The 21664-nt window shown below is 38.9% G+C and overlaps 2 protein-coding genes across 8 annotated transcripts in view; one reads left to right on the top strand and one right to left on the bottom strand.

Annotated features, from left to right (window-relative positions):
- LOC114468825 (monocyte to macrophage differentiation factor 2-like) overlaps window positions 1–3233 on the top strand; it is a 44240-nt gene extending 41007 nt beyond the window's left edge. For both annotated transcript variants that reach the window (XM_028455927.1, XM_028455926.1), the window contains exon 7: window positions 365–3233. In XM_028455927.1, coding sequence (XP_028311728.1) covers window positions 365–565 — 201 coding nt within the window. In that variant the 3' untranslated portion in view covers window positions 566–3233. The remainder of the gene's footprint in view (window positions 1–364) is intronic.
- A 231-nt stretch (window positions 3234–3464) lies between these two features.
- The window catches only part of ap5z1 (adaptor related protein complex 5 subunit zeta 1), a 61986-nt gene continuing 43786 nt past the window's right edge, over window positions 3465–21664 (bottom strand). For 4 of the 6 annotated variants that reach the window (XM_028454498.1, XM_028454502.1, XM_028454501.1 and 1 more), the window contains 3 exons: window positions 16983–17115; window positions 4517–4731; window positions 4077–4443 (listed from right to left, as the gene is read on the bottom strand). In XM_028454498.1, coding sequence (XP_028310299.1) covers window positions 4191–4443; window positions 4517–4731; window positions 16983–17115 — 601 coding nt within the window. In that variant the 3' untranslated portion in view covers window positions 4077–4190. Of the gene's footprint in view, window positions 3962–3981; window positions 4014–4076; window positions 4444–4516; window positions 4732–16982; window positions 17116–21664 lie in introns of those variants that run through there. The other 2 variants (XM_028454500.1, XM_028454499.1) reach the window with 2 other exon arrangements.

The following is a 21664-nucleotide window of genomic DNA, read 5'->3' as shown; positions in this document are numbered from 1 at the left end:
TTACATTTTATTATAAATGTCAAATCTAAATGCTAAATGGTAAATCTAAATGTCAAATTTAACATTAAGCAATTTCTTGCTAGGATAAATAAAGTATTTCTGATCTAAATCTAAATGTTAAATATTAAATGTTAAATCTAAATCTAAATGGTAATTCTGAATGTTAAATCAAAATGTAAATGTAAAATCAAAATGTTCAATATTAAATATAAATGTTACATTTTAATATAAATGTTAAATCTAAATGCTAAATAGTAAATCTAAATGTCACATTTAACATTAAGCAATTTCTCACTGGGATAAATAAAGTTAGTGTGATTGTGATCTAAATCTAAATATTAAAAAAGGTCGTGTTGTGTTGCAGGTGGAGCGAGCAGGAGTGTGTGAGCTGGCCATGGGGGGCATCCTCTACATGGTGGGTGTATTCTTCTTTAAAAGCGACGGCCTGGTCCCATTCGCACACGCCATCTGGCATCTTTTTGTAGCAGCAGGAGCCGGGATCCACTACTACGCTATCTGGAGGTACCTGTACCGACCTGAAGCACTGCAGCAGACGTCCAGGTGACGTCACTTTGACGATTATGTTCAACACTGATCAGTTGGATTTAAGGACATTTGTGTAGTTTCATTTGAAACACAGTATTAGTGTTAATTATGAGTCTGTCTTTGGGACTTGGACTCGTAACTGTCAGTGCAACAAACCAGCAAAAGAAACGTCCTTTTTATTCTGTTTTAGACTTGCCTACAGACATCTCCACTGCTTTGACTCCTACATGCACTGATCTATACATCAGAGCTCCTGCCTCATGTGACAGACACTTAATACTAAAGCACTTCTTTTTTCTGGGGAAAAACAACAAATCTTTAAGACATTTTTGTAAATCATAAACTAATTTAGATCACATGTAAAATATGATTGTGTTTCTTAAAGGAGCATAGGAAAAATTAACATTCATTTGAAGTGTATTGGGAGTAAACTACAAATCTAGATAATGTCATATCTCGCTAACATCCAGGATTTAATCAGTGTGTGCTGAACTACAAAGCTTGCTGGAGCTTAATCACTATGGCAATTAATGCTGAATGGCATTAAATCAAGTTTGTTGTGTTAAAGAGGCTAAAGCTTAATGCAAATATAACATAGTATTTAAAAAGGCTGGGTGCACATTCGCTGCCTCAGTGGACCATCATAGCCTTCAGGAAAGTACAGACTGAGGAAAGGTCACATGTCACACTCAATATATAGCTTTTTAAAGCAAAGGTCAACAACTACAGTAGATAGAGGGCTTCAGTAGAGGAGGACAGTTTGTGATTCTGTTGATTTTGAACCCTCTGGGTTTGTGATGTAATATCAGGTAAAGGTGCAATGTAAGATCATGTGATTAAGGCTCTGATGATGACTGTGAATCATGAAGTTTAAGGAAAGTGTTTAATAAGTAACTAAACCCCTGCTTTCTGCTGACCTGCCACGAGGGGGGAAATTCAAAAATACTTTGATTATGGGTGGGGCTCCGGGAGCCGTTAAGACACGCCCAGTCAGGGAGCACACAGCACTGCACAGTGACAGCTGAGCTGTGCTTAACTACTACAATCACAGGCACACAATCCTGACGTGAAGCTTGCATCCACACACAGCCCTACAGACACTACGGCATTCATGGGCATACAGTCCCTCGTCTCCCACCATGAGCCCTGAACATCACCTCACACACACATATAAACCAGGAAGACGCACACTGCAACAAAAAGTACACGCATGTCCGCACACACAAAGACAGACGGGAATACACACGTGGTGTGTCTGTAAATACACACAGCTGGATAAACCCTCTGATTAGACCAGAATCTGCTCTTTATAGAATCACAGAGTGAAAAACATCACAGCAGTTCCACATGGAGCTGTCAATCAATAATCACTGAGGGCTGTGATTGGAGGAAACCCTCCTCTCATCTTTTATAGGAGGGGCAGGGCAACAGTGAAAGTTGGTGACGCACGATAATCCAGATAATCCGTCTCAGCCAATAGCAAAATTAAATTATAATAGCCAGCGTTCAACCCTTAGAGGGCAGAAACTGACAACTAAATACGCAAAATTAAAATACTTTTACTAAAATGTTAAAGACCGTGTAGCTAGGCTTCACTATTTCCGTGTTCAGGATTTAATGGGCAGGTCAGAAATCATAGCTGCGTTAAGTAATGGAGCCATCATTAGCATAAACCTGACCCTGCTGCTGAAGCACACCAAACTTCCACGGCCTCTAGCGGGCGCAATTCAGTCCCTAGCTGAAAACAAACCACATATTTGGACTCAGGGGAATAAAACGCGTCTGCTGGTGCCACATTTTCCATGAAATTAGCACTTTTATACACCACAATTTTGTTTTGCGCCTCTAGCGGGCACAGTTTGAACTCTACCTGGGAGGGATGCACATATTCAGACCCGGGCGGAGCAGACCTTTCTGCTGATACCTCGTTTGGCCCGATCTGAGCACTTTTGGAAGCACTATCGACGCTGGAGCTTCTTTCACACTGCTCTCTCCGATACACAGTACAAGGAGGCAGTGCCCTTCCCGCACGTGGGCGTGGTACCAGCGCCTCTAACTGACACGCCCTCAGCATCTTAAAGCAGAGAAAAGTGCTTGTTTTGCCATGATTTTGAGACCTCATTTTATATACTTATAACATTTATTTCTGCTTTACACAGACTTTAAAAGTTGGACTAGGATCAATCAACAGCACTACTTAACTCACTCACTGCCATTGACGTAAAAATACGTCATTCGTGTTTTCGACGGTGGTTGCTAGGAGACAGTGTGGAGTTCTCTTATGAATATCAGCCTTGTACAATGATGTAGTGACCAACTGGTGCCATGTAGTTGGCAGCAGCGCACCTTTGGATGAGAGATTAGCCATGATTATCACAATCGATGGAGAGGGAGAAGGCAGGGACGAGGCAGTGTGGAGCTACCAGCAGCTCATACTCGACCAGAGCATGTGTGGACCTGAGTGGACTATTGAGAGTGTTTCGATCATGAGAGATGATGATCAACAAACCGGGGCAAGCGGTGAAACATGGCATGTCCGGGAGGAGGAAATTGAGTGTGGGAACTGATGGGGGGAGAGACTTGGAGGAAGGCCAAAATATAGTTAGCAAACCACAATTCTGACCCAGATAGCAAAATAATAGAAATGTTGCCATCAAAAGCCTGGTCCCAGTGTTACTTTTGTTGTTTTATAGAGGGAAACCAATGTTGAGGTGTCACTAAAGCAAAAAAAAAAAAAAAAGATTAGTTCAAAGTCATTGACCGTTTTTTTCAAAAAAAGCCTTTTTTTTCAACTTTTTTCAGAAACTGCCAATTTGTGTGAAACTTGCCTCTATTCAACTGCTGATTATGAAAGTAGAGACTAATCTTTCAGATTGTCATATTAGCATCTTAAAAATCAGTCAAAATGCTCTAAAAAGGCTGGCAGTGAGGTTTAGTTACTCTTTAATGTATTTCTATAAATTCCCTGGATTTGGGTGATTTAACATTTGAACATGTTATACATGTTTGTTAACTATGCAGAATTCCAGTTTTAATGTGTATTTTTGATGCATTGATCATTTCATGGATTCCTGTTTCTGTTTAATAAGCACTTAGCTACCCAGGAAGAGACATTTTTAACTTTTTTAAATTTTCTGAGATTTATTTTATAACACTTTTATGTAAAATTAAGACAATAAAGAAAATATGGTTTAAAAAGTCTTTGTGTTATTATTTGAAGAATAATCATGTCATCATCACTGACATTTAATCACATTGTGCAAAAATCAAACTAGGTTAATCATTTTTTCTACTTTAAAGTGCAATGTAACAATATCATGTAAGGATGTGTGTGTGTGTGTGTGTCACTGTGTGTGCGTGTGTCACTGTGTGTGTGTGTGTGTGTCACTGTGTGAGTGTGTGTCACTGTGTGTGTGTGTGTCATTGTGTGTGCGTGTCACTGTGTGTGCGTGTGTCACTGTGTGTGTGTGTGTGTGTGTGTCACTGTGTGTGTGTCAGTGTGTCACTGTGTGTGTGTGTCACTGTGTGTGTGTGCGTGTGTGTCACTGTGTGTGTGTGTGTGTGTGTGTGTCACTGTGTGTGTGTCACTGTGTGTGTGTCAGTGTGTCACTGTGTGTGTGTCAGTGTGTCACTGTGTGTGTGTGTCACTGTGTGTGTGTGAGGTGAGTCAGAGCTCTGAGCTGCAGTGGCATTGAAACGTTGGTGTCTCTGTACCACTGCGGCATGGCCACATGTGGCTGAGGGGTGAGAACGCTTTGAGCCACGCCGGGCGCCTTCAGCAGAGACCACAACTCCTCTCCTCGCGTAACCACAGCAACAAGGTCCTCCTCATCAGGGCACCACGCCACAGATCCAGCCCTGGCCGCCGTTTTTAGCTTGGAAAGGAACAAAGACACCCTGGAACAGATGCACTCACTCAGTTAGCTCACATCATGACAATGTATAAAGCCATAGAGTGAAATACACACACCGAGGTATGAGGTCATGTGACCTGGACGCCAGCTTGGCGAGAGCGCTCATTATTGTGGTGACCACTTTAGGGGCTGGACAAGTTGTTCCAGGTGGAGGAGAGGATGAGGTGACCTCAAACAGCACCGCCTCCAGCGTCTCGAAACAGGAAGTGATGAGTCTCACGGAGCAGCGTGAGTCACATGACACAGAGAGGTATTCACCCAGCACCCACACCTGAGAGTATAAGGTCATATGTTAGACCAGTGGCCCCCAATCCTGAGGATTTACACTAACATATGGGGGCAGTGGGTGTCAGGTGACATTTATGTTACATTTGAATACTTTAATTATTTATGTCTTAACACTTACAAACGTTCGCCCATGAATTCATCCACTAATAAATCCAAAACTCTCCTGAGCGCACGTGTACCAGGAACACTTGTTCCTCTAGACCAGGGCTCCCCAACCTTTCTGAAACTGTAGTTACTTCATAGACACTGTATAGTCTGAAGGGCTACCAGTTAAATCTTACATACTACATTTTCATGGTTTCCCTTTAATTAGAGGTAAGATAATAACTAGCAGAAACTTAGAAAGGTAGATGTTTCAACATGAAACACTACTAATTGTTTCATTATATTTAATAGAAAATCCACCTTGCATTTTTAAAATATATCTTATACAGTAGATCATACCACTGACCATGCATCACATCTGCAACACTTAAAAACACTTGCCACAACGTTTCAGTGAAAATAAACATTTAAAGATGGTTAATTTAATACTAAAACTTAATCAGCAGTATTAAACTCTACTAACTACGTCTGTCATATATATGTATCTTTGTGAGTTTGAATCCTGGAAAGTAAATTTTAGATGGAGCTCATTGGTGAATAGAGCTGCTGAGGGCACCTCGCATGGTCCCTGCGAGCTACCTGGGGCCCGCGGGCACCGTGTTTGGAACCCCTGCTCTAGAGCCTCGGTTTCCAAACTTTTTAAAAAACATTACAATTTAATGTCATATACAATGGGCGACCTTGGATCAGGTGGTAGTGGGTCGTCTTCTGATCGAGAGGTTGGGGGTTCGATCTCAGTACCTGACTGTGTGTTGAACTGTCCTTGGGCAAGACACTGAACCCTAAGTTGCTCCCAGTGGTCGACTAGTGTCTTGCATGGCAGTCCTGTCCCACTGGTGTGTGAATGTGAGAGTGATTGGGTGAATGAGCTGATATGTAAAGTGCTTTGAGACTGTTTCAGTGGTGATAAAGCTCTATATAAATCTAGTCCATTTACCATTTACAATGTAGCGCCAGGATAGGCCTAGCAAGCCACTGGGGCTATACCAATTGCTACAAATACTCGAAGGGAAAGAAAAACCAAATGGATCAGACAAAAAATGAAACTGGAAAGAACTAACGGACTACGGTTTGGGAATTCCTAACGTTGAAACTTTCCTTCAGAAAGCAGAAGAGGTAGTGGAGGTGATGAAGGGACGTAACATTGATATACTCGGACTTTCTGAAACAATGAGACAAGACCAAGGGACGTAAAGTCATACATGGAAATTATGTTTACATCAGCAGCAAAGATGATAGTGGGAAGCATGGAGTGGGCATAGTAGTAAATGAAGACATTGGAGCATGTATTACCAACTTTGAGAATGTCAACAACAGGATTATTAAGATCAGTGTGAAAACAAAACATCTGAAATTAGCCATCATTCAAATATATGCACCACAACAAGGAAGGCCTAAAGTTGAGAAGGACACATCTTATGACACATTGCAGGAAGTAATAGACACCTGCAGCACAGATGAGCAGATCATAACCATGGGTGACTTCACTGGCCTTATAGGAATGGCACGACATTGTTTTGAAGACAATATGGGTCACTTCAGTATAGGAGGCAGAAATGAGGAGGGAAAGACTATTCTAGAACTATGAAATGTAAGAGGAACACCATCAGTCTCTTTATACTCTGACCGCAGACTAGTAGTGATGAGAACCAGGTTTTTGACCACTAAGACAAAGCCAATAAGAAAAACCAAAAAGATCAACATTAGCAATATACAAGAGGAAACCAAAATAAAATTCCTGGAGTCACTTAACAAATCTGGACATCATTATGAAGAACACCTTGAGAACATTGAAGAAAGTTGGAGTAAGGTGAAATCTGACATCTATGAAGCAGTTAAGGAATCCATGGGATTCAAATATAGCAGGATGAACAAAAAGAAGCTAACGCCTTGGTGGGAAAAGGCTGTGAAAGTGGCAGTAAAAAAAAAATCTGAAGCTTTCAGACTTTGGATGAAGAAAAGAACACCCGAAACTAGGAGAGTCTATGAGGAGAAGCGGAATGCAACCAAAAAAGCAAAGAGTACGGCAAAACAGGAAAGGTGGGAGAAAATATGTCAAGACCTGGAAGAAGACCTGCAAGGCAACAAAAAATTAATATTCCATAAGGCCAAAACATATAGAAAAGGAAATACTGAAAAGATATACAACATCAAAGATCTTGGAACGAGAGAAATACTAACGGACCAGAAGGAGATAAATGAAATGTGGAGAAACACTAAATGTGATCCAGGAGGGGCTGAGGCAGACTACCAATGACCGCAGTCTGACCAACAAGAACAACTTGAATTAAGAGAAACAATTATTACAATCAGTGAAGTGGAAGCGACAATTAAAGCATCAAAGTCAGTGAAAGCACCAGGGACCGATCTAAAACCTAAAGAAATAATAAAAATAGGATCCACTCTTCTTGCACTAACAATTGTAGAACTATTCACGCTGGCCTATTAGTCAGGTAAAACATCATCTGAATAAGGAAAAGCAGTTATATGCCCTATATACAAGAGTAAAGGAGACCACCTAGCTTGTAAAAACTACAGAGGAATCTCTCTACTAAACCATATAGTGGAAATCTATGAAAAGAAAAAAGAAAAAAAACTAAAGGATTGGGTGGAGAGCCAACTAGGAGTATGGCAACATGGTTTCAGACCAGGTAGGAGTACAAAAATGAAACTTGGCTGGCTGGGGAGCTGAAAGGGAGATAAACAATGTGATTTTGATACAGGCTATGTCAATTTCCAATAGCCTTCTGTTCTGGGTCTCTCTGCTGTAATCCAATGAGTGACCTAACTACTACTTCCAAGCCGGGCCTCCAACTTCTCCCAGTTGTTATCCATAACGCGTAGACGATCCATAAGCAGCTCTTGCTTGCTTTTGATATTGATCAACACATGAGTCTGAGTGTTCAGAGCTCTGCTACATCCTTCAGAAATCACTGGCAGCTTTTCCAAAACAGTTGTTAGCGTAAAACGGACTTTTCGATAGATTAAAAAGCCACCAGCTCCGATCAGCAGCATGCCTACTATCATTATTCCAATCATGTAGATGTCCTCCACGTCTTCCACGGAAAGGATGGACAGACACACGACTCGCCACTTGTTCCAAGGGTCAAGTGTGTATCCAGCCGCAAACGTCCCGCTTGGACATGCGGGTTCACCACCCCCGGTTCTTTTCGTCGAAAAAATCTGATCGATAGCACTGAGAGACCAACTAATTAGTTGCATTATTCCGGTTTTGGATAAGTTGCAGAGAGAGGCTCTTGTTAGAATCACAGGACCAGACAAAGTAGCAGCAGGGAGCGATAAGAGTGGAAGGGAGGGAGAAACAGAGAGTGCGACTGACTTCGTCGAGATCAGCAAGAAGAAGGCCTGTTTTTTACCATCTTACCATAACACCCCCAAATTCTTGTGAAATTACTCATGAAAGTTACTGCTTGAACAGGGCCTCTTGTTTAACCTATAGTTTCACATATGCATCTTTCTGGAATCAATTCTTTATTGAAAAAGACTATAACCCTCTAATATCACATGTTAAATGCTTTAATACATTTCATAACCAACCACTCTTCATGGCATTCTTAGATCTTGAAAAAATCTTTGATAGAGTCCACAGAGCTAGTCTGTGGAAAGTGCTGGAACATTATACTGTCCCTTACCATCTCCGAAGAGCAATCATAAGCACATACAAAACGAGCCTGAGTACAGTTTCTACTGGAGTGGGAGACAACCTATGGTTTGAGACAACAACGGGAGTAAGACCAGGTAGCATACTTTCTCCTCTGCTTTTCATTATGTACTTAGACCTTGTCATTAAAGAAGTAGCAGATACTCAGCCACTGACCAATGTCCTGGCATTCGCTGATGACATAGCTCGGTTGGATAGAAGTGAGGAAGACCTACAGAACCATCTTACAATGTGGTTTGAATGCTTCAAGGCACATGGGCTTAAGCTTAACTTAGAAAAAACGGGAATAGTTGTGCTCAGTAGATCTTTAACAACTGATATTAGCCTTGGAGGTAGCAGGATAAAACAAATAGCTACATTTAGGTATCTCAGCTGCTTGCTTTCTGAAAATGGACTGATTGACTTAGAGATCAACAAAAGAATTAAGAAGTTTACACAAAATCTGGGATTCCTCTATAAGCTCCTCAAAGACAGACATGTACCAATAAAAGCCAAATAGATAATACACACTGGAATATTACACCCGATCCTGCTTTATGGAAGTGAAACCAGGAACATCAATAAGAACAACATGAAAAAATAACAGCAACAGACATGAAGGTACAGGTGGAAGGTACAAGACCAACCGGGATACCGAGGAAAAGATTTTTCCAGTATGTTAATGAATATTTGATGGAAAAGGGAACAAGCCTAGCAGAAGCAAAAAGTGAGAGATTGTATGAAGACAGAGCCGAATGGTCCAGACTGACAATCTTCCCTGTCTGACAGGCAACGCCTAACTGGAGTTTGTTAAGGTAAGGAAAGATATACAATGTAGCCCTACAGTGAAAATGTTTTCATGTATATTAATAAAAAAAAAGAATAAGCACTGTACGCACACGAGAAAACATTGGATTCAGAATTATCACTTGATAATTAATTAGCCTACTGGTATTTTCAGTGATAAACCATAGATTTAGATAAATCTACCTAACATTTGTTGATTGGAAATAAATCAGTAATACAACATATTCATCACCCTGGAACTGTGGAATACAACTAGCTACAACTTTATTGAGAAGCACAGAACTCTAATGTTTGGCTGAATTTCATATTTGTGCTTTTTTGATGATATTGTTACTCTGTCTGAGGTTGCATGAGGGGGCTCTGCTCTACTCTGACTCCTCTCTGCTGTCCATGGCCATGCTGGTAGCTTGACTAATTTCATCGGTTAGTCGCGCACGATAGAATGAGTAACAGTCAGTCAGTGTAAATTACTCAATGAGATTCACTAAGTCCATGTGAGAGCAGGAGAATTGGCCATGTAATAAATTTGCTCACCACTAGAGGCAGTCTAACAGAGACAAATGTGGCAATGGATAGAGCATAGGTGGGCAAACTACGGTTGGTCTTTTTAATCCTGCCCGCCGAAGCCAAAATAAACAATTTAAACCCAAAATGAATCGTCTTACTCCGTCATTTATCTCAACACCCGTTGGAACCAGATGTTTTCACATTCTCCGCTTACGCCCGTCCTTTTCCAGCCTCCCAGCCAATCAACACGCAGAACACATGTAAACAAAGACAAAAATTGGCAGAGAAAGCTGCACGTAACAATGATGCCTTCACGGCCATGGGAAACCACAACACTCGTTGAATAAACTACATTGGGACTCAGTCCGTTATAATATCATAATTATGACTGTATTCATTTAACTTAGTCCTGTGATGCCTGACATCCTACTAGGTATGGACAGAAAATGTAAGATGTGGAAGAAAGCAGAGTTAGATTATTCACCGCCATAACACACCCACGAAGAAGACGAAGAAGAAGAAGAAGAAGATGACGATGAAAAAGAAGAAGAACTTAGATAATCAAAGGGAAAGGCTGTTTGTCTTATTATTTATAAAGAAACTGTTGCGGTTTTAAAGGAATACAACGTCCACCGTCACTTTTCCTCCAAACATGCTGTTAATTATGCTAATAACCATTATTAACAAATTATGTTTGAGGGTTTTTTTCATGAAAATACTTTTTATTTAACTGAGCTACTTTTACACACACACACAATATATATATATACAGTGGCGACCCGTGCATTTCACACCTCGGCCTTCAGTGATGTCCTCCACTGAATGAATCCACCTCTTAATACCATCACTATGACGTCATGTCTCTCTAAACCATACATTTATACAGAAACAAACATAGTCGAGTACAACTACTTTATTTCCGGAGCATTTAAAATCAATACATCCGTATTAACAATTAAGAGTAGTAAAGTAAAAGATATATGATCGCTTGGATACTGTCACAACTTAAAAATAAAAGGCAATTAGTCTACAAAAGTCCACTAAACAGCACATTGTCGCACCCGTAAAGCAGTTTCATTCATTCATTTCCGACAGTGGTAAAATGGTGTAGCTACTCCTTGAACGTTTGATATAGATTAAAGCAAAACAATTCAGTCCCTTCACAGGTATCGGCACATATAACAACCCTGGATCAATCTGACACTGAGAATGTTCATGTACATACCTTTAATTTAAAATGTTCTCCTGCACTACTTATCAATGCTCTACTGCACTATTTTCCTTTTATTATTATTATCTTTCTTTTCTATTATTTTCCTTCTTTTTATCTTATTTTTTTAATTTTTATTTTTTATTTATTTATTTATTTTTTTATACTATTATTATTATTAGGTTCCGATGTCCCAGAATGGGACAGAGGAACCTATTGTTTTCGCTTTTATTTCCTATTATTATACCCCGCCCGCCTTTGATCGCTAATTCGACCCCCTAAAAATGCCCGACAACTCACCGAAATTTGCACGCACCTCAGGCCTGGCGAAAAATTTGATAATTTGGTGGCGTGAAAAAAACGGACAGAAAACGCACGCGTAGCGTGCGTTTTCGCCGCCAAAACAAACGATGGAACCACACGACCGCCAGGTCTGACCGATTTGCACGAAAATCGCCACATGTAGTCTTCGCCCCAGAATGAGCAAAAAGTTACATTGTGACCCCGCCCAAAACCAAACAGGAAGTCAGCCATCTTGGGTCAAAGGTCAAAAATGGCGTTTCGCCCTCGAAACGCATCTGCGCGAACTAGTCTGAGGGGATTCATCCGATTCGCTTAAAACTTGGCAACACCACATAGGACCCATTGAAGATGAAAAGTTATCGAAAGAATTTTCGTATCTGTCACGGTTTGGTCGTGGCGCCGCCACAAAAATACAATGCTAATTTTCGTTAGCACGCAAAAAATTCCAAATCTCCATAACTCTGACACACAAACTTCGATCAGCTTCAAATTTCACACAAAAGACATGTGCCCAAGCTTGGTAATGACTGCTTTGAAACATTTCCCATCATGCCTTGTGTTTTCGACCGGTGTCATTTAAGGTCATGTACACGGTTAGCATTTACAGGACGCCGTTCTAGGAAAAAGCTTATAACTCTAGAACGCAAAGTTCAAACTGCTTCATATTTGATACACATGATGACCGTACCGCCATAAACAAAACTCGAGAACCAATTTACCCATAATGCCTTGCGTTCTCAGAGGGCGCCGCTTCTGTGGTCGTCCAACACGAGCAGCTGTAGCGGACAGACGATATGTCGTGTTGACTTCAAAACACTGTAGGATGAACCTACACAGAGGGGAGCAAATTGCTATGGAAGAAAAAACAGGCTGTGATCAGTGGGAGGGGCCTATAATGACACGGGAGAATCCTTCGCCATCAGCACGCTATAATAGGAAAATGCTTATAACGCTTCAATGCAAAGTTCAAACTGCTTCATATTTGATACACACGATGATTGTCCATCCATAAACAACGCTCGATGACCAAATTACCCATCATGGCCAGTGGGACGGGCCTATAATGACACACAAAAATCCCTCGCCATAACTACGCCGTTATACGAAAACGCTTATAACTCGAGAGTGCAAAGTTCAAACTGCTTCATATTTGATACACACGATCACTGTCCAGAGCTAAACAACAAACGATAACCAATTTACCCACAATGCCTTGCGTTCTCAGAGGGTGCCGCTTCTTGGGCCGTCCTACGCCAGCAGCTCTAGCGGCAAGACGACATGTCGTGTTGACTTCAAAACACTGTAGGATGAATCTTATTAGATGGAAGCACATTGCTATGGCAAATAGAGCAGGCTGTGAAAAGTGGGAGGGGCCTATTATGACACAGGAAAATCCCTCGCCATAACTACGCCGTTATACGAAAACGCTTACAACTCCAGGCCAATTCCCAAATCCCCAACAGTGGTATACGTGACCGTGGGTTACCGCCCCCGGCCGCTTCATCGGACCCTATGACGCCGCTCGCGGCTTTAATTATTATTATTATTACTATTATCATCTTGTTATTTTATCGAGTTTGCACATTCTAGTCTAACTACTGTTTATATTTATACTTATGTTTATACTTATTATCATCTTTTCTAGTTGATTGTTTATTATTGAATGTTTTCACTATTGGAGAGAGCACAGTTGACCGAGTCAAATTCCTCATGTGTACAACATACACTTGGCGAATAAAGATGATTCTGATTCTGATTCTGATTATGGGCTCTGTCTTGATGGTAAAGCGCAGGCTGCGCCCGGCGCGGCACGGTCCAGACCGCCCTACCAGACCGACAAGACAGACCTTACGAAATAAAATCACAAAAATATAGAAAAAAAAAAGAAGAAAGAAAAGCTTTGTACTCACCAAAACGACTATCCTCGCTTATTTGAACACAAAATCCATCCTCCCTTCTTTCCTCAAGAAGACTTCAATGACTGTTGTACAGTTTATCTGTCCGTCTCAGTTCCACCAATAAGTCCTTTTCTATCCACATGGAGGCTAGTGCTGAAAGCAGAGTCTCTCTGAACCTGTGAGCCAGGGATACCGCTCGTAGCTGCTGCTTTGAAAGTGGCGCACAAACCCTTTTCCTGGCTGGGACAGGTTAGCTAGTGCGGGGGTTGGACGACCTATCCTCACAATATCAAGTTTTTCTTGAAAGGTCCGTCTTGAAAATGGCGTTGCATGTATATTCTCTTCTCCTCCTTCAGCCATTGTGGGTTGAAAAAAACATTATTAACGTTTTAGCTCCTTCAAGTCGCTAACGGGACACCAGCTTCCATTTGGTTAATGTCACTCTACTTTGCATAGCGCTGCCTCTCACTAGTGCGTATCCAATCAGAGGACGTGAACGTAAGAACGTGTCACGTTCAACGTGAGACCTGCTAGCTGGCCCTGATGTCGCCAACTCGAAATCTGATTGGTTATCACCATCTGTCTGTTTCAGTTCATTTAAGTGTAGAGGCCCCACCCACTGTTAATTCTGAAGGCCTCGGGAAGATTTCGTGGAGCCTGGCAACACGTGACAGCTCAAATATGATTGGATGAAAGCTGTAAGATAAATAAACAATCCTGGAAGCAGCGCAACCAAGAGGAAAGCTATGAGGAATAATTTAATACATATTTATGAAAAAATATATTAAAATTAAATCTATTTTCTGATTATGTTTAGGCCAGCAGAGAAGGCCTTGCTGGCCCTGACGGCCCACCACTGTATGTATATATATATATATAGTGTGTGTGTGTGTGTGTGTTATGTGAACTTTAAGTCCCACATGTGCCCATTGACCCCCAAATAATCCCGATAAATAACACATGTTAAAATGTGTTGAACCAACAGGGAACAAGTAATACAGTATTTCATAATAAATCAAAAACTAAATTAAACTCATCGGAATTTTAAAAAAAAAATGTAAAAAGTGCAGTAGAAAACCAAAAAAAATAAAATAAATTCAGTACAAGTATGAAATGAACTAACAGGGAATAAGTATCATCATGTTTCATAACGCAAGTATATTTCATAAATAAATCAAAACTGAAAAACTACATGAAATTATTTACCTGCGTAAATAAACAAATGTAAAAGTACAGCAGTCCAAATATTCAGGAAACAACAACACTGTTTACAATCTGTGCCAAAAAGCTTAAGAAAGTAAATAAATGTCTTAAATCACATAATAAAAGTTTGTTTATGTTTCCGCTCCACTTCATATGCCGACGTAAATCATAAGGTTTGTATTTTGGTTCCACGTTACATTTTGATCCCAGTCACATATCTAATGTAGTCTTAATTTAATGCTCTTTTCATTTCTGATATATTTTAGGATTCTAAATTTGTCTAGTAATGATCTTTATTGTTGATGAAGAAAGAGTTTTTAAGAAGATTGACATGAAATAGAAAATGTCCACCAGTCATGTCTCCATTCTCTACCACACACTGAGAGAAGCACTGCTCTATAACAGACCTGTCTCTCCTTAAATGTACAAACCTTTCTTTAGAATTGGGGATCAATTTGGGTGAAAGTTGTAAATCTGTAACACATATGGTTGATTTGTTATGAAATTTTATAAATTTGAACTTTAGAAAAGAAGAAGAAGAATGTATGTATGCATTGGGTGCTGACCACGCCCGTCTGTCAATTTTTAAAAGGCCATGTGGCCCCTGAGCCAAAAAGTTTGCCCAGCCCTGGCATAGAGGCTCCTGACTGCTGCTCTATTTATATTCTAGTATCCAATGTTGTCACGCTGTTTTTACGTATCCCCTATAACAATTTGCTTACCCTTGGGGATACCCTTCCCCACTTTGGGTACCTAGGCTCTAGAGCTTTACAGGCTTCCTATCCAATGTCAAGTCATCTTTAGTTTTATCCTCCAATCGGGGAGCTCAAAATCAGTCCAGAAGAACCCCTTGGGTTACAAATTGTATTGCAATTCTGATTTATTGCGATTTGATTGTAACGATTATTGACATTTTAATTTCCTTATTTTCCCTTCACCAAAAAAAAAGTATCATACACTTCTAGAAAAAAATCAAGTCAAAGTCCAACAAACAATGCACATCACAAGTCAGTCTATGCAGACATGGTTGAAAAAGTAAATACTACTACTACTAATATGAAAATAAATTCTGGAGATAAATAATCAATCCCATTATTGTCAGAAAAATGAAGAAAACTAGAATTTTTGCATTTCCTATAGAAAATGCAAGTGAAGATGCAGGTGCTGGCCCGCGAAAGCAAATTCAGCATAAACCTAGCATTAATCTAGCATTAACCTAGTATTAGCAATAACCTAGCATCAGTTGAAAAATGGCTGAACAGCTAAAGGTCAGAGATGAAGGTTTAAAATGTTGAAAATGTGAATGGGAAAATTAAAAAAAGTTAAATAGTTGAAAAAGTTGAAAAGTCTGAAAAAAGCTAGATATTGTTTGAACATTTTGACACAAAACTTGTTGGAATCGGTGAAACATGCAGGAGTAGTAGGAGTAAGACAGAAGAAGAAGAAGAATTTCCAGAATAAAGTTTAAGGATAACAATAAGCCTTTTCACACTTTGGAACTGCACAAGCGTGAGCTGGGGGTGTCATAGGTCAGAGGGATGTAAACATCAACAAGTTCTTTCACGCTGATGATATGCCCACCCTAATTTTATTTCAGAGATCTTTAGTGATTTAATAGTGTTTATATTAATAATATTACACATACTCAGACTTGAGGAGGAATCAGGGTTTTCCGCTGATGATCTGAGCACTTTTAAAAACCGATGGGAATAGCTCAGCATCAGGATGGAAGTTCTCTTGTTTCCACACAGGTGACCCCTAGTGGCCAAAAACACCAACTACCTGGGTCTCCAGCGGGGGGAATTCAGACTCTCCCCAGGAATGATGCACATATCAGAGCACTTTATTAAAACTGATGAGAGAAGCAGTATCAAAGTGACAGACCTTCTACTTCCTCCTCCCAAGCTTTTAACTTGTGATTATGTATTTTTTTTATGTATTTAGCTTTATTATTGTTTCTTTTTTGACTTGTTTAGTTGTTTTAACAACTGTAAAGTATCTTTGAGTTTTTGAAAAGCGCTTATAAATAAAATCAATTATTATTATTGATGGGACAAGCAAGATGTCCGTGTGTGAAAAGGACAGTATGAGTTCTCACTTTGAAAAGGTAAATACACAAGGTCCATCATTCACTAACCAGGTCTATGATTAGTTTTTATTTAAATTTTACAAATTTGAAGGAAGTGCACAAGATGGACACTAAACAGGCTGATAAGTGAAACAGCACTGATCAGCTGATTGATCACTGATGAAAATGTTTGTGTGCAGCATTAGCTTTAGCAGCTACAGTAACTCTGCATTTCTACCTTGGAGACTGACACCATGTTTAAATCTCTGTCAGCCTCACTGTCAGCCAAGGTGAGTCTATCCCTCTCGACCTTTGACCTCATGTGGGAGAACTGAACGAGAGCCAGTGTGAAAAGGCTTATTAGTGAGGATGCAGGAAACATCCTCACTAATAAGAAAATTGGGATATATCGTAAAGGAATATTTCTTTCCCATCCCTACTATTTATCATATAAAATATCGACCATTATTACCACATGTGTGTAGATTTCCTCTCTGCTGTAGACGTTGGTTGTACTTCCAGCAAATTCTAGCAGCTCCTGAGACTGGTCGACCACTAGAGAAGGATGGAGCTGACACAGATTCAACAGGTGGCAGCTAAACACTCTACAGAGAGAGACAGATGTTTGAAATGTCATACTAACGTACTACACACTACAAACTCAATGAGTATGTACTGTCAACTATATTAGTATGATTAGGATGACTCCCATTGAAGTATACTTCCATGTTTCCCAAGATGCATTTGGAACCTACGATGATAAAAACCTTGTTCACACTGAGGCTAAATATCTCTGACTTTGAAAGTTCTGAAAACATTTGAAGCGAGAAAGTGACAAAATAGAATATCAACATGTGATCATTTGATCCATAAAACTCACACAAACACATTTCATTCACATATTTCAGAGATTTTTCTCCATTGTGCTACTGACTACACCTCCTGTTAACTTCAAAACAAGAGCCCTATTTACAAAAGTGTTGTGGAAGACAGGAAGAGATGCTTTTATTTTGAAAAGGAGATGTTTGATTTTTAGCTTAAAGCCGGTGTCATGTACTGAGTTCACATTGTACTGAGATTGTATATGCGCATATAGTGTGCCCACCAGTGTTGGGCGGTAACGAACGTTACTTTTGACAGTAACTAGTACTGTAACGCAATATTTTTTTAAAGAAATAACGCCGTTACCGTTACAATATAATGCGTTTGTCCTTTACTTTGTTAGCAGCAGTGTACTTCCTGTTTACAGTGGCCCTACATATTTTTGTGGGACGCCGTGCCAACCACGGTAAAACACATTTATTTTTATAAGCATTTTCAACAGCAGAATGTACACCTGGAATATGCACAGCCTACTTTACATTACTGTGCTAAGGCTGAAAAATTACTGTTTTAATTTTAGAACAGCTGTTTTGTGCTTTATATGCACATCATTTATGGTTGTTTTATAGCGGTTGATCAACAGTGGATTATTATATTACTACAGCACTAATATGAAGCTGTACGGACACAAATGACCCAAAATAAATAATACATTCTTTAATTCTAAGTTACTCAAAAGTTACTTTTTCCAGTAATGCATTACTTTTTGGTGTAAGTAATCAAAATAGTAACTGAGTTACTTTGTGAATGAAGTAACTAGTAACAGTAACTAGTTACTTTTTTTCAGTAACTAGCACAACACTGGTGCCCACCGTGTCATACTCAACCGTCCCATGATGCATTGCGAATGGAATGTAGAAGATTCTTCACAAACATACAAAACACAGATCTAAAGAGTGGTATATTAATAAATGACATCTCTGATCATTTACCAATATTTATGATACTAAACACAAAAGAGAAGAAGAACCTTGAAAATCATAACACACAGACATACAGAAGACTGGAAGGAGAAAAACAACTAGAAAACTTTAAACAACAGATAAAAAGAGAGACGTGGGAGAGTGTTTTCAAGGAAGAAGACGTGAATGCAGCATATGACACATTTACAGACACAATAACGACAATTTACGATAAATGCTGCCCTTTGAAACACATAACAATCAAAAGTAAAACAAACAACGTACCATGGATTAATAAGAAAATAGCCAACGTATGCAAAAAGAAAAACATATTATATAAAAAATATATAACAGAAAAAACATTGAAAGCAGAAGTACGTTATAAAAAATACAGAAACAAAGTCAATAATTTACTAAGAGAAAAAAAAGAGAATAAAAACAAAAACAAAAAATTGTGGGAAATTATAAACACCATAACCATGCGCAAAAGCAAAGAAAAAAATGCAGACCATTTTATAATAAACAATGTAAAAGAATACAATAAAAACAAAATAGCACAAGAACTCAACAGTTTTTTCATAAATACTGGAAAAAACACGGAGAGAAGGATTAATAAACACCCAACACTTAAATGGAACCATTATGACAATGAGAAGAAAGACATTGATAAGTACCTTGTACTTGAAGAAGTAACAGAAGCAGAGGTGGACAGAATAATCACAACCTGTACCTCAAAAAAATCCAGAGACATTAATAATCTAACTATGAGTCTAATAAAAACCATAACAGCTGAAATAACCCCACCATTAACACATATAAGTAATCTATCATTTAAGAATGGTGTTTTCCCAGAAAAAATAAAAATTGCAAAAATCAGACCAATTTACAAGGGTGGAGAAAAATGTAATTTCACTAATTATCGACCTATATCAATATTACCACAATTATCAAAAATTCTGGAAAAACTGTTTATGAACAGACTCGACAAATTTATAGAAGACAATAATATACTACATGAAGGACAATATGGATTTAGAAAAGGACGTTCAACAACAATGGCTATAATTGACATCACGGAGAATATAAGAGAAGCATTAGAAAAAAAACTTTGTATTCGGAATTTTTCTGGACCTAAAAAAAGCCTTTGACACAATTAATCATGATATTCTAGAAGAAAAACTTCAAAATTACAGAATAAAGCACAACGCCTTAAAATGGATTAAAAGCTATATGACAAATAGGAGACAATATGTTGACTTTGAAGAACATACATCAAAATGCCAAACTATACAATGTGGTGTTCCACAGGGTTCAATTTTAGGGCCAAAACTGTTCATTCTATACATAAACGACATTTTCAAAGTCTCACATAGCCTTAAACTAACGTTGTTTGCAGATGATACAACCATTCTATGCACAGGCAAAGACATTAAAACTCTAATAGAGTCAACAAATGAAGAACTATCAAAAATTCAGACATGGTTAGATGTAAATAAACTAGCCCTAAACGTCAGCAAAACAAAATTCATCAAATTCGGAAAGAGAAAAATAACAGTAGATATAAGACTGAAACTAAACATGGAAATAATAGAAGAAGTAAAAGAATATAGGGCACTAGGAGTGTGGATGGACGACAAGCTGACCTGGAAAAAACATATACAAATAGTTAAAAACAAAGTTGCCAAAAGCAGTTACATCCTATGGAAGCTTCAACAAATCCTACAAACCAAATCACTTAAAACAATCTATTCTTCACTCATAGCATCGCACTTAAACTGCTGCTCCGAAATATGGGGAAATAACTACAAAACGTATCTTGAACCATTATTTAAACTACAAAAAAAAGCTATAAGAATTTTACATAAACCACCACACAACACACACACAAACGAATTATTTGTGGAGGCAAAATACCTAAAACTGCAAGAAATAAAACACTACAACACACAAATACACGCATTTAGGGCCTCATCTAAAAAACTACCACATCAAATACAAAAACGTTTCACATACAATCAAAATTCCTACAACTTCAGACATAATAATGTGTTTAGACCAGACAGGGTTAAATCTAATGTTGGCAAACATAGTACTGTGCATAGAGCCATGAATCTCTGGAACAGCCTTGACGCAGAGACACAACAGTCCGATAATCTGAAAGGATTTAAGGAGAAAACGAGGAGGACATTACTACACACATACAGATCTCAAGTCAACTCTTCATTGAACTCTACAGCAACGACATGGAACTCATCAACTGGTCATTGAGCGCCATCGACAAAATCTTCACGACGAGACAACTGTTACAGCACGAACCAGCGTGTCCTAAGGACACATACCCAGGTGGATATGTCATGGATGCACGAGGGAGAAGCCAGATGCTCTGTCTCTCCCTGCTGACAGTGGAAGATGTGGAGGACATCTATCTGCTAGGAGTCATGATCTTTGGCCTGCTATTGATGGGAGTATGTGTCTGTACATGTGCCTTTCTGATGGATCGTATGCTGAGGCGACTCTCAGAGGATATGAAGGTTCTCCGAAAGAAGAAGAACTTTTTGTTTGGAGAGTTGGAGGAACGTAAACAATGACTAGAAAAGAAAGCTCGAGGAGATACGGAGAAAAAGGACAGTGAGGAGGAGTAACAACAGGAACAATGACTGCAGACGAGAACATATCACATAAAAAAGGACAGAAAAAAAAAAAAAAAAAAACGTTAATGATGAAATTTATGAAGAAGATGAGAATGTTTGACTAGGGAAGAAACGAGGTTTGATGTAAAATTATCTGTGTTCAAATCAGGGGACGGATCTGGATAAGCATAATGCTTTTTTCCGTCGCCCTTTCCGGCATGAAAAAGGACAAAAAACAAAACAACAAAAAAAAAAACAATCATGTGATTTTGCTCTGAATGTCAAAATGAATTTCTGTGATTGCAACCATGTCGGAAATGAACTGAATAAAAAAATAAATAAAAAATGGTCCTGGGACCGGTGTACTGAGTTTACCTCCGTACTGAGATTATAACTCTAACCCTAACATAATCCAAAAAGAAAAAAAAAAACATTTGTCCGTTCACTTTGAAAACAAAATGAAACAAAAAGGAATTTATTTTTTATTATTTTTAGCAAAACTTCATTTTCCGGTAGTGCACATGTGTCAAACATCCCCTTTTCAAAATAAAAGCATCTCTTTTTGTCTTTCATTAATTTTTTTATTTTTTAAACTCTTTTTTAAATAGGGCTCTTGTTTGGAAGTTAACCGGAAGTTTAGTCAGTAGCACAATGGAGGAAAAATGTTATGGATCAAAGGATCACATGTTGATATTCTACTATGGATATACTAACACTGTGTGTTCTAAATCTATTCTAAA

This window comes from Gouania willdenowi, chromosome 8, assembly GCF_900634775.1.
Source record: "Gouania willdenowi chromosome 8, fGouWil2.1, whole genome shotgun sequence".
NCBI lineage: Eukaryota > Metazoa > Chordata > Actinopteri > Blenniiformes > Gobiesocidae > Gouania > Gouania willdenowi.
Note: the sequence above shows the minus strand (reverse complement) of the source record. Positions and strands in the feature narration are given on the sequence as shown.